General features: G+C 36.3%; 1 protein-coding gene and 1 long non-coding RNA gene across 7 annotated transcripts in view; both read left to right on the forward strand.

Moving 5' to 3' along the window:
• Positions 1-9,953, forward strand: part of LOC132131002 (glutamate receptor ionotropic, NMDA 1-like) — a 30,686-nt gene extending 20,733 nt beyond the window's left edge. For 2 of the 6 annotated variants that reach the window (XM_059542943.1, XM_059542945.1), the window contains 6 exons: positions 97-258; positions 523-632; positions 964-1,109; positions 3,552-3,578; positions 4,003-4,113; positions 8,005-9,953. In XM_059542943.1, the coding sequence (XP_059398926.1) occupies positions 97-258; positions 523-632; positions 964-1,109; positions 3,552-3,578; positions 4,003-4,113; positions 8,005-8,073 (625 nt within the window). In that variant the 3' untranslated portion in view covers positions 8,074-9,953. Of the gene's footprint in view, positions 1-96; positions 259-522; positions 633-963; positions 1,110-1,391; positions 1,449-3,551; positions 3,579-4,002; positions 4,114-8,004 lie in introns of all 6 variants that reach the window. The other 4 variants (XM_059542947.1, XM_059542948.1, XM_059542949.1 and 1 more) reach the window with 3 other exon arrangements.
• A 393-nt stretch (positions 9,954-10,346) lies between these two features.
• LOC132130211 (uncharacterized) lies at positions 10,347-12,841 on the forward strand. Its single transcript, XR_009428688.1, has 2 exons — positions 10,347-10,540; positions 11,722-12,841. It is a non-coding gene; the product is annotated as an uncharacterized LOC132130211 (long non-coding RNA).
• Positions 12,842-13,406: the final 565 nt, after the last annotated feature.

Genomic DNA, 13,406 nt, shown 5'->3' on the forward strand with positions numbered 1-13,406 from the left:
TGGGGTCGGGTGCCATGAGTGTGTTGTTTCTCACTGTACTGTTGCACCGTAACCCCCCATCCTTCCCGTCCTCCTCCCTTCCCCATGCCCCAACAGCAAGCTGCATGCTTTCATCTGGGACTCTGCGGTGCTGGAGTTTGAAGCCTCGCAGAAGTGCGACCTGGTGACCACGGGAGAGCTGTTTTTCCGTTCGGGCTTTGGCATAGGCATGCGCAAGGACAGCCCCTGGAAACAGAATGTGTCCCTGGCTATTCTCAGGTCTGTCCCAGCCGAAGCAGCATATTGTATGCTTCTGTATAGTTTTATGTTGTATAAAAATCTCACCATTGGACACTTACTCATCTCTCTCTATGTATTTCCCCTATTTCATCCCTGCTCTGTTGTCTGTGTGCTTGATCATATATGTCTTTGTGTTTATTTGCTGGTGGTTGTGGTGACTTTGTGGGATTTATCGGTACTTTCTACCAAAAACAACTTATTAACTTTTGAACTTCTCTTCCTGCTCTCCACTACCTCTTGCAGTTCCCATGAGAATGGCTTCATGGAGGACCTAGATAAAACCTGGGTGAGATACCAGGAGTGTGACTCAAGGAGCAATGCCCCAGCCACACTCACCTTTGAGAATATGGCAGGTATGGTCCATTTCGGGTACAGAGAAACCTAAAAAAGATTGGACAAAAAAGGTACAGTAGGTAAGGTATTGGGGCCTTTTTTTGTCCAATGCTTTTAGTTGTCATTTTATGCTCACCTGTGTTGATGTTCATATTTGTAACAAACTCATTAACCTTTAACACTCATCCATTTTGCATGGTTTTCAGCAGCAGGCACCAAATATGTGGCCAATACATTTAGGATTCCATCACACAGAGGCTCCATCCCCTCCAGCTCCTCAGTGGGTTGATTCGAAAAATACTGTGCCTACGTTAATAGTCTAACAGTTTCATTCATCCCTCTCATTCACAGGTGTCTTCATGCTAGTTGCTGGAGGCATTGCAGCAGGAATCTTCCTCATCTTCATTGAGATTGCATATAAGCGCCATAAAGACGCCCGCAGGAAGCAGATGCAGCTAGCCTTTGCGGCCGTCAACGTTTGGAGGAAGAACCTACAGGTAAGGTAGCTCTCTCCTACAACACAAGAGGTAAAAGAAGGGTGAACACGAGGGAATGACCTCCCAACAGACTTTTGCATATGAACCACTTTTTGTACTGGGCTTTAGTTCCCAAGTTTTTCATTCCTATCTTTGTTAAAAACAGATCTTTGGTTAAGCTGTTTGGTGTGGTGAGCAAAGGTGGGCAATCACCATTGCGTGCTCTTAAGCTTCTAAAAGGGCCTGGGATTGTCTAGGCTGCTCTGGTTCAATCAGCCTCCTTCTTCTTGTCTGTCCCAACAGGACAATAAGGAGAGCTCAGGGAGTCAAGCTGTGGGTGCGGCTGGGACTCCATCTTTAGTATGTAAAACAAGCTGATCCATTTTGTTGCCACATCTTCCTTGCTACGCAAATCAGTATTTTTAAAATAGCAGATATGCTTAGTTATCCATCAGAATACGAAGCTACTTTCATGGCATGAACCACTTAAATGCTTCAAACCACTTAGTGTATTTCAGTTAGATGAAATTGAAATATTTGAAGATGATGTGGGCTGGCAAATTAATGTTTGTGATATAAAAAGGTAATACTGATTAGGTACTGCTAGTATACATCAACAAGATATGCTAAAAAGAACAGGAAGAAATAGGACAGAAATAGTGCTAATTGGTGTCATTAGAAATAGATGTAAGTTCCTGCCTCAAAGTTTAATGAGTCTTTGCATATATCCTTTAAAAACAGTACAAGTGATAATATTACATGAACATGTTATAGAAGTAAATATTTCAAAAGCCCAGTTTATAGTCTAACACAGTCCAACTGAAATGTCTGCAACAAGTTCTAGCTCACCTGTACAGGTATATTTTTTAAGACCAATGTTTTCGAGTGAGAAGTCCTGGGAGGTCTTCCCAGTGGGACTGTGATATTTGGTAAGGGGTGGGCCAGTAGGGTATGGGCTGGGTAGAAGTACAGTGAGGCTGTGAGAGCCTCAAGCTGCTTCTTTTTTCAAAATGACAAAAGGTCAGAGCTGCTGACTGATAATATAATAAACAGCAGTAGCAGTGGAAGGTAAGATCACAGTTGCTTGTCTTTGTGAGCAGGTCAATTTACTGTCAATGTCTCTCATATGCGTCACGTTTAATTGTCTCTATATGTATATGCATGTAGGCTCTTATGCAGAAAGGTCAAGCAAACATACACTAGAATGGATAAAAACACTTTAAATGTGGAGTCTAGAAGACCTATGTCAGATAAAATTGAAGGGTTGATTTAAATATAGATTTATCACTAAACATTAGTTTGTATGAATCATTCACTGTGGTGTTAAATGTTTTTTTTGTCAACTCTTCCTTTCTGTATAGGAATTTACACAAATTTTTGATGGTGATATCTTTGCAAGCTTGAGTATAAATAAATGTTTGGTTTTTGTACTTCAATGAATGTCCATATTCAAATACCCCATTTGCACTTGTGTGTACTGCACCTTCATACAGGGAACTGCGTGTAACACACACACTGCACTTCTGAATAACCTGCCCAATTTGCAATTTTGTCCACTGGGTTGTTCCGTTGTCATTTCAAAAGCACAGAGATGTCAGAAACATGATGCCCACATTAAAATGGTTAATGGTAATGGGTCCATTCAGAAGTGCACTGGCTTCAGGAAAATGAGAAAACAAAAGGGAAACACTTTAAAAAAAAATCATGATGCAAAACTCAATGAAGCGTGAATGTGTTCTGATGAGATATTATTTTAAAGCTCGCAGCCATTTATGTGTCTCACTGTGCCGGTGGTCTATGTGGCTCCAGCATGCTAAATGCATAGACAGTGCTCTAACCACAAGCAAATAGGACTTATTAATATTTTTTTTCTTTCTGTAAAGCACAAAATTGATGCAGGACAAACAAGAGTGTGTTTTTTTGGCTAAGTTGTTCTTAGACTGCAAAGACATTGTGGTAAGTCCCAAAGTGGTAGCAGGGGTCAGATGGTATTCAGAAACTTTTAAAGGACCGCAACAAATGATCCTGAAAGTCTTCCATCAGCCAAAGTCAACTGTATGCTTGTCACATTTTGCTTACTTTATCCACACCTTGCTCCTACTGCCCTCTGCATGAGTCTAAATGAAATTCACACCACATTTTACCCAACTCCCTCACACATTCCTTACTACATGTGTGGTGTGGATTTCCGTTATACCCTACAAAAAGTATAACGCTCAAAGAGGGTTCTTATAAGTATTCATGTATTGATCAGTATTATTGCATTTTATTGGTTGCTATACTTCCCTATAAGAGTGTTGTTTTGTTTTGTGATATTACAGACTGCTTGGCTTTGATGTCATTATTTCCTCAGCAAACCCATTTTGCTGCCTTCTGCTTTTGCTTTTGGATCTTAAAGTCATATGATCTTTAAAGCAAGTGGATAAATATTCATTTATTTTTCTTTTTTCCTCCCCAATGCAGCCCTCTTCCTCTGTAGAGACTCAGGATGTAAGAATACCTTAATTCGACCTTTTCTTACACAAACACACCCAGTCTTGTGTTATACCTTCGTACCATTTGTAGAGGCCAGAGAGTAGCCGTGTGAGGCACCTTTGTTGGACAGTGGGAGGGAAGGGGGCAAAATAGTCCCAATCTCCAATGCCAAAACCACAAAGTGTTAAAAGGAAGATTTTATGAAACAGCACAAAACAGATGCCAAGGAAGTTCATTTGGGAATCTAAAAGTGTTGCCAAATCTGTTGCATCTGTTACCAATTCTTAGTCTCTTTATGTCAAACAAGTCTGACTTCCATTCATATTTATAGATCGTTGGATTTAATATAGCTTATCAACGGGGAACTGGGGGATGTGGTTTTGGCAGTTGAAAACCAGCCAGAGAACATGAATAATTGTTCTACGTATATTTATTTTAGGATAGGAAAAGTGGTAGAGCAGACAGCGACCCAAAAAAGAAACCCTCTTTTAGGTCCATCAGTACCACCCTGGCCTCCAGCATCAAGAGACGTAGGTCCTCCAAAGACACGGTAAGGAGGTTAAGGAATGGCATCTCTTTTTACTCGGCCGGTCTCTCTTCCTCTTTCTGCATCTGTCTTTCTCTCGTCCTATTCTTCCGCTTCTTTCTCTGTATCTACTTTCTTCTGTCTTAAATGACATGTCATGTCTGAAACCAAGAGAGCCGCATTTCTCTCTGGTTATTCCTCCATTCCTGGCATCTCGGCCACGTGTCTGTCAGTCAGTCATCAAGTCACCATCCAGACCCCATCTGTAAGTTAGGACTTAAGAGCTCAGCCATCCTTAAGAGTAAGGTTTTAGGACCCAGTGATCAGGGAAAAGGTTCTAACCTAAGAGCTGTTCCAAGAGGAGGGGGTGCTGCACAATGCCTGATGTTTCTGGGCTGCTTCTCTCCCTATTGCAACCTCTGGATGTGGAGTGTGTGTCCGTGCGGGTGGACGTGTGTGACTCTTTTTGGTGGGATGTGCTGTGCGTATTTGTGTGTTTCTCGTCCCAAAACCTGCCTGACGTTATTGATATGAACAGTCAAATGTTGCGATGTTTGTTTCCCTGACGGCATGCTTTGGTGTTGTGGTGTTTGATCAGAGCAACCATGCCATGCGGACTAACTTTTTTTTTTTTTTTTAAACAGCGGAACTTCCCTTTCAGACTTTGAAATCATCAATTAACAATGTTTTTCTTTTGAACTGTTTTGTTTAAGGTCCTAACAAAGTTTATTTCAGGGAATGGGCACTGAAAACAAAAATTCTGTCATCATTTACTCACCCTCATTTTGTACCAAATCTGTATAATTTTCTTTCTGCCGTGGAACACAAAAGGAGATAGTGGGATGTCCAAGCTGCTTTTCTCCATTCAGTAATATAGAAGACCGTGACCAAGGGCTCTCAAGCTCTAAAAAACATGATAAAAGTACTATAAAAGTAGCAATTTATGTGCTACATTTAAAGTCTTATAAATAAGTCATAAAACATGCAAGAACTAATGACGTTTGATATCAATGACATAAACCTGGCAAGATACATCAAGTTTGAATGTGTGCAGTAAATGAATTAAATTTAAGAGCTAGAAAAATGTTCAGCAAACCATTCAAATTTAAATCTAACCCTCCTACAAAACTGTGTGGCTTTAGAAAATCTTGAATATAGCGTTAACAGCAAAATTATTATTATTATTATACAAATAATCATTATATAATTATTAATATTTATTTATATTTTTTATTTTAACAGATCAGATAAAATCACTGTGCTGCTATAGTAAAACCTTTCCAGATACAGAGAAAGCTAGTACTTTAAATACAATATACTGTACTTGCATTTAGTATAATATATAAACAGATCAAGTCTACAAATTTTATAACAGTTGATTTTGATTAACTTCAATATGATTTGCTATGGCACCACAATTAATTAAAGAGGACCTAAACAAAATGTTACATTTTCTAACATTTTGTTTAGGAATTATGTTACATATTTCTTTCCTTTTTAAATGTTTAAGAAAATGGGGAGAGTGGGTTGGGGTGGTGAATGGTGAAGAAAAGGCACAACAATCCAGGTAAAATGAGAAAAACAATAGTAGCCATCCATGGTGTTTAACCATCCTTTTATTTCCTGATATCAGTGTCACCTCTCTTTCTATATAAGTGGATGTATATGGATTTATAACTGTCGACGTCCCCCACATGATGTACATGCTACACAGCCTCTCTCTTCCTCTGCAAGCATGCAATATATCTGTCGTAGAAGTAGAGACTGTGTTTTGGTTGCCTTAGTAGAAGTAGTTGCATTTTTTTGTGGTAGTGATGATACACACACTTTTTGTCTCTTTTGCTGACTCACTGTCTTTCACCAGGGGGCACTGTGGGCTTGATTTGGAAGTGCCAACAGGAAGCCTTCTAAGTGAACATAACAAGAACTCTCATGCTCGCTAAGGGCATTCTTGATGCAACACCAAGGGAGAAAGAAAAAAGGAAAAAAAATTTAAAGAAAAGAAAAGCCTCCCATTGTCATCAGAAGTATTGCTGAAAACATTTATTCTGCAATATGATGATGATCTTGGCAATGAGAACTTTTGCCTTAAGATATGGCTTTTAGAGATGTTGCATCGTATATTGAGCTTATAAGCTTATTTACTGGCAATGGCATAGTATAAAAAATAAGAGTAAGCTATAAAAGAGGACACATGTTATAACAAGTATGATTAATTTTGAATGTAATATTTATGTTAAGTAGTTAATAAGAAATGTTATTTTGAAATTAAACATCCAAATGTAGCATGTGTCTTTGGTTTTCACAAAACAAAAGAAAGAAAAATAATTACTACCATCTGAAACTCTTTGCTGCTGCTTTTCCATCAATATATGCATTTTACTTTTTGATGATGTAATCCTTAGGTTCATATACTGTAGTCAGTCTTGATTAGCAGATGTTTTTCAGCTTAACCAATAAAGCTCTCTGTGCCTCAATTTCACAGTTTGCCACTGCAAGGAAAATAATTTAAAATGATAATTCTGTCAGAACAAAATACTTTGTTTTAATCAAAATGTCCTTGCCGTTGCAACATGGCAAGCCTCACTGAGAGACATTTTATAGCTTACAAAAACTGAAAACAAAAATAAATTGTTTTGTTGTGTTAATTGCCTTCTGACTGGGCACCTGCATGTCACTGAGTGTTTTGCCTACGTGGCACTGCAGATGCCCATGTGAGAAAACAGCTTGTTGCCCTTCTAACACATCTAAGTTTGAGATGAGGAAACAGGAACTGAATGAGAATTAATATATATATATATATATATATATATATATATATATATATATATATATATATATATATATATATATATATATATATATATATATATATATATATATATATATATATATATATATATATATATATATATATATATATATATCAGATATTAATATGCAGTGGGCCAGAAAGTATTTGAACATTTGAGCCAAGTTTAAAAATGTATTAATGTCATTGCATTAGACAGCAAAATATGAAAGCGACTGATATTTGTGTGCATTAACAAACTTTAGGTGAAATAATTTGGTTGATAGGTTTTACATTTAAATAAAAACAAATATAATACTGCTATTACAAATATACTAAATGAAGATAAAGTATTTCCTTCTGGACACTTTTTGGTTGAAAATTCTGGCTGAAATTCAAAAATGCAACCAATGTCCATTTGGTAATGTTATGAACCACAACTTTGTTTACTCCACAAGGGCGCCAGCACAAATGTGAGGGGATCTGATATCATATATCCACTAGAAACCACATTGAGCCAAGTGGGTTAAAAGCAACTGCAAATATAGCTTGGAACAAAGGTCATCAGTTAACTTCACTTGTTTGCAGATGCCAGCTGCTTTATACTTCATTATATAATGCACTGACATTCATATTTTTAAGTGTGTTGCAAGCGTCCAAATACATTTTGACTTTTGCCCCAATAATTCCAACAAAAAATGACACATAGGTTATTAGGTGACCTAAAACCACCTCACAACAAAGAACCTGCTTCCTCTTCTTTGAATATTATTCTTAATACCACCTAAGGCAGCAAGATAGCTGGAAGAACACTTCTCCCACACTCTTTAAAATTTGTATAACCTCCTTGGATGTAACAGAATTGTGATGTGTTGAGTTCAATTGTGAAACTTAGCCTTTTAAATGTTTCAGATCCTTGGCCTGAAGGCAAAATTTAGTCCAATGCTTTATGATGACATCTGAAACATTCAATGGTTGAGTCCTTGTTTTGGATTTGCATGCTACATGCTGCCTTGGGGGTAAATAAGGAAATTCCATTCTGGGCTTTTGGAGAAGAGGAAAGGTAACAGTCGCATTAATTTTCTCTATCCTGTGTGTTTTCTACCTTCTCTCTATTTCTACAGCAATTCCCACCCACAGACATTACGGGCCAACTCAACTTGTCCGACCCGTCTGTCAGCACGGTGGTGTGAGGCAGAGAAAGAGGGAGAGTTTAACATAACGACAGGCTCATTCTTTAGAGACAAACAAGATGGAACTAGAGAGGAGCATTGTAGAACCAATCATCTGGACGATGGATCCATCATGGACGAGAACTACTGAGCCATTTCACCTTTATGAAGAGCCAGTGGAACCTGTTGGGACTTGATGGTGGACGGCAGGGGATAGCATGCACTGGAGCACTGCGAACACACAAACCATATAAACACATAAACACATACACCTTCATAGCTTGATGCTAAAATAGTATACACTATCATTCCATCCACCAGAACAACTTCTGAATTAATAATTTATGATTATGTAGAAATATTTCTTATTAGTATTATCCAAGTACTTATTCTTATGTTGATTAAGTGGTTTAAGTATTGTACAGTATAATTTAGAACAAAGAACAAAACTTTTACATGTCTCAAGGCCAATTCTAAGGCCAGTATTTAGAGAATTAACTAGTTGTATAAGATTAATTATAGTCATCATTTATATATGATATTTATCTTCTATACATTTTTTATTGTTTTACTTGCTTTCTGTTCATTGTTTTTCATTCTTTGTCTATATGATCTATAAAGCGAAAAGTCAGCCAGTCAAGCACATTATCTGCGCTATTTCAATTATCATTATCTTTCATATTCTAAAATCTCTTTACATATAATATGCATGCAAATTTGTCCCTGAAAGTTTAAGGACAAGAAAAAGTATACAGTTAAAATGTTTGATTTAAGATGTGGCTTACTGTACATCAGTTAATTGCAAACTCTCCTTCAAACTCAACTGTTCTTCCTCTTTAAAGTTCTGACCCAGTCGTTCTCAACTTCAGTCTGAAGGGTGCATCAAGGGGCCGAGTTTTTTCATCCAACTAGCACTTGGTGTCTCATGCAAAATCATCTCTGTGTGTCGTCCCCACAGACAACCTCAGAGACCTTTTACATGAGAAAACCCCAAGTGTGCCCATTTATTTTTGACATTGGTGCTGTAGTTTCGTATACACCTATTAGTTAGATGGAAAAAACTTGCCCGTTCCCAAGTTCTGGGGTTGAGAATCATAAATAAAAGCTGTACAAATAAGGACTGCTTACTGTAAATGTTCATTTAATGCTATTTATATGACCCATGGAAAATCCCCTATAAGTGTGATCACCTATAGCACTTTAATGTGAATCTGTCGGAAGCTATATGCATATGGAAATTATGCAATTTGCCAAATGTTGATTGTAATACTCATACTTGATATGAAAATGCACATTTGAGAATGCGAAATATATTATATGTTAATGTCAGCCGTTTGTTTTTTAACAAAACACTCCTTTTGTAGTTTTCTTATTTCAAAAGATTTAGACATATTTGTTTCTGATATATATTAGAGTTAAACTGTGTCAAATTAGTGCATACCACATATATCTTCAGTTTACTACTATTAAGTTACACTACTTTAGGTTTTAGTCTTTTAAAACTGACAGGTGTACAGTATGTTTTTTCTCATTGCTTGAGTCAATGAATGTGGTTTGTACTTAAGAAGAACTATGTATTATATCTGATTTCAGGGCATGTAAACACTGAATTCAGTTTATGTTGCCTGGACTGCTAGATTGCAGATGACTAAGATGTTGAAAAAAAAAGGAGTGTTTTTATGAGAAACTGTCACACTGTTAATATCACACAAACACAATCGGATAAATTACATCACATACAGTAACACACATATCCTGAGCATATCCTAAGTGTTACATCATGTTTCAGTTAATTTTAGATATTTCTCCAAATGAACAAATGTTTGCATTTTGAGAAAAATATATAGAAATAACATTTATGTTTGCCAATAAATTTGTGCCATGTAAGTTACATACAACAACTAAGTGTCTTTTCAATTTTGTGAGCAAAATATTGTATTCACTAAACAAATATACATTAATTCATTTATGAATTTTATGAATTCTAAATCTAAATCACTATGTGTGTGTGTGCCTGCCCAATTCTGAGGATAAATTTGTAACCAGAAGAGAGGAAAACTTGACAAAGTCTCCAAAAACCTTGCTTTGAGGGTTTATAAAACTATATATATATATATATATATATATATATATATATGCTTGTGAAAATGTAGATTTTTCTGCTAGGGCTAGGTTATAAAGTGTACAACTATCTGTGTATAAAAACAACATAAATCTATGCAATGTCCCCAGTTTGATTAATAAGCCTGCGTGTAAATATGTGACTAATGCACAAATAGTTAAACATATACCCATTTCCCAGAAAGTTCAATATCTACAGTCAGATTTAGAGAGGTGGAGATGCATACATTAGTCAGATGTAATGGGGGTAGTGGTCAAAACAGTAATCTTTTAATCTCTTATTCTGAATTTGACAGCGTATTTAAGAGGCGGTATCAACATAAGTGAGGACAGACTGTTCCTTTGCAAACACTGACGTCTGCAACAGGTGAGCTTACTTTAGACTTTGCTGCGCAAAACTACGTGATAGCTTATTTATTTAAACGTATTAAGAACTGTTTTTGAACTGCTAAACTGTTTCACACCATCCTGCGACACGACAAACTGTTCAGTTATCGTCAACAATGTGCGCGCTTGGGTTTAGGACAGAATCGCGTCGTCTTGCCTGCTCTTGATCTGATGACTGAACGCAGGCGGAGGGATTCTCGCTTCCAAAACAAGCAATTTTTTCATTTCTTTCCAACGTTGTTATTCTCTTGTGTAAATCATTTAAGTGAAAGGCCGATCAACATTAGTGGGAAAATAATTATTACAAAATTCTGTTTTTAGCGTTGTTTACATTTACCTTTCCAGAGTTTGCAAAATCATGCTGCCACGGCTACGTTTGCCATAAAATTTCCACCGTTGTCATCACTGTCGTAAAGTTACATTTTGAAAAGAAAAAGAAATGTGACAAACAACAGATTCTTAAGCGTTTTACGACGTTTGGACGAAATGCCATGATAATTTGTTATTGATAGCCTTTACATTAATAACGACAAGATTGTTTGTGAGAAGTGATGATTTGTTGGAAAGCTGACATTCCTAGGGGTTGCCATGGCGTCGCTATGTAGTTGATAAGGGGTTATGGGACTTGTCCCCGAAGTCTGGGGTGGGGTGGGGGGTATAAGAAGGTTATGTGACATAACTGGGTATGTTTAGGGGTAAGTATGCGGATAAACTCGGGTAACGTTAACTCTTAGGGTAAGTAATAGCAACTTATTTTCTGAACATATCGAGCAGGCATGGCAGATTGTACAATATTAAATATTTGTATACACATCGTTATTCAATATGCAATTTTACATATATATATATATATATATTACATATGCTCATTTGAGAATTCTCGTGTGTTAACCGTGAATATATTCTGAGTTCAGGTGTGTTTTAGGAACAAACATACTTCAAGTAAGCAAGGTTTGGGTTAGTCAACCTAAAGTTCAGGGTATATGTAATGGTAAATATATATGTATGTGTGTGTATGTTTTATTTATATCTTATTATTTCATTAAAGAAACCAGACTACAAAAAATATTTGTAGTTCTTTTTGGGATAAGATTTAATTTGCTGCTGTTGCTATTACTAGACTGCTTAATCCATGTGACTGCTGTATGTTTCTTTTTTCAGACTCTGGCTGGCAGGTGGTAGTGACGGTTGCTCTGTGGTCAAGAAGCTTTTTCTTTCTGTGACAATGGGGGAGAGAGAGGCATGCTTATTTTCACCTGTTGCTCCTGCTCGGACCTGGATTAAACACTGCCTGTCCACACACTTCAGGCCTAAACACTCACTGGAGGAAGGTTTCCAAAGTGAGCACTGGTCATCTCACCTGTTTTGCACCAGAAAGAGTCTTGTGGTGGCCCTTCTGGTCATTTTGGCCTTGGTTGTCATGAGCCTGCTTCTACTGCTGAATTATTATTGTATTATGGTCTGGCACCTGTGTCAACATGAAGAGTCTGTTTTCCCAGTATTTCAAAACACTACGCCAGAGCTGGACTGGCAGGACTGAGATGTTACACATTTGATTGGTTTTGTTTTAATGTCTGGTGCACCCATCTGGGATGCATTTATGTTTTATGCTGCTGTGTATTTTTTTGTTGTTGTTGTTGTTGTTGTTGTTGTTTTTTTTGATGAACTGAAATAACACTGAAAATCTCCAGTGTGAGATTTTTTCAGTGGATGTGTGACTTTAAAATGATATTATTTACACTCTCAGGTTACTCAGTTGACCTTTTAGTTTTGTATTTATTCAAACGATTTCCTAGGTTAGTCATTACATATTCTTGAAAATTGTGCATATTTTAATTTGCAGAGTGACCGTATTTATCCATCTATTTAAAATAGTTGAACTTTATCTAGTGAAGCTTGAAATGTAGTTAAATACTGTTCATAAATTACAGGAATTATTATATTCAGAGCATGCTGTTTGTGTTAGGTATTGAATAGAGGCAGGAGACATTGAATGAGGCAAAACTTTGTAAATAAAACTGGTCTCCATCACATTAGTCCTACAAGAATGACTCTAGATTGCTGCGCCAGTGGACACGCCTTTAGGAGTCACATTTTAAAAAGATGACAGAAGATTTTGGAATGTTTGGAACACTCCCTCATTCTACAAAAAGGTCATAATTTATGCAGGACATACTGTGGTTCTACTAACAATCTATTGTAAAGCAATTACTATTACAACAACACTACTACACCTATCTGTATTTCTAAATAGTCTTTATAACAATAAAATTTTTAACAATTGGTATTTCTTATTATTCTAAAGAAACTCCTTAAGCAAATTCAAGCAAGCTGCAAATGTTCTGAGAATTTTTTCTTTATCATAATTTACTGTAGACTGTTAAAGAAATGGCTCCACTGTTACTAACTGAACAACCTGTACATTTACTAAAATTAAATTACATCAAATTAAACTGAATGCAAATTCATACATTTAGTGGCTTAAGTGTGCAAAAACTTTCTAGGGGCCAATGTAGGCTATGTTTTGGTTGTAAATATTTTATATATAGTTTAATTTTGTGGTCTGCCAGAATTGCTGATTGCTTTTTTCATTAATCTCCAAATACCTCTATATCCAAAACATCTATATGTTTAACAAATACATATTAAACTATAGGCATATTTTATTTAGGCCTACTGTTTAACATAAATTCTAAAGTTAGCTTACTGTTAAATCACCAAAAATGAAGATTGTATCTTTGAATGACACTGTTTGAATAAGTTTTTACTTCATTATAATTCATTATAATTTTACTTTATTATAATTTTACAGTATTAACGATATATATATTTTTTTTATCATAAAC

This window comes from Carassius carassius, chromosome 47 (genome assembly GCF_963082965.1).
Source record: "Carassius carassius chromosome 47, fCarCar2.1, whole genome shotgun sequence".
NCBI classification, from domain to species: domain Eukaryota; kingdom Metazoa; phylum Chordata; class Actinopteri; order Cypriniformes; family Cyprinidae; genus Carassius; species Carassius carassius.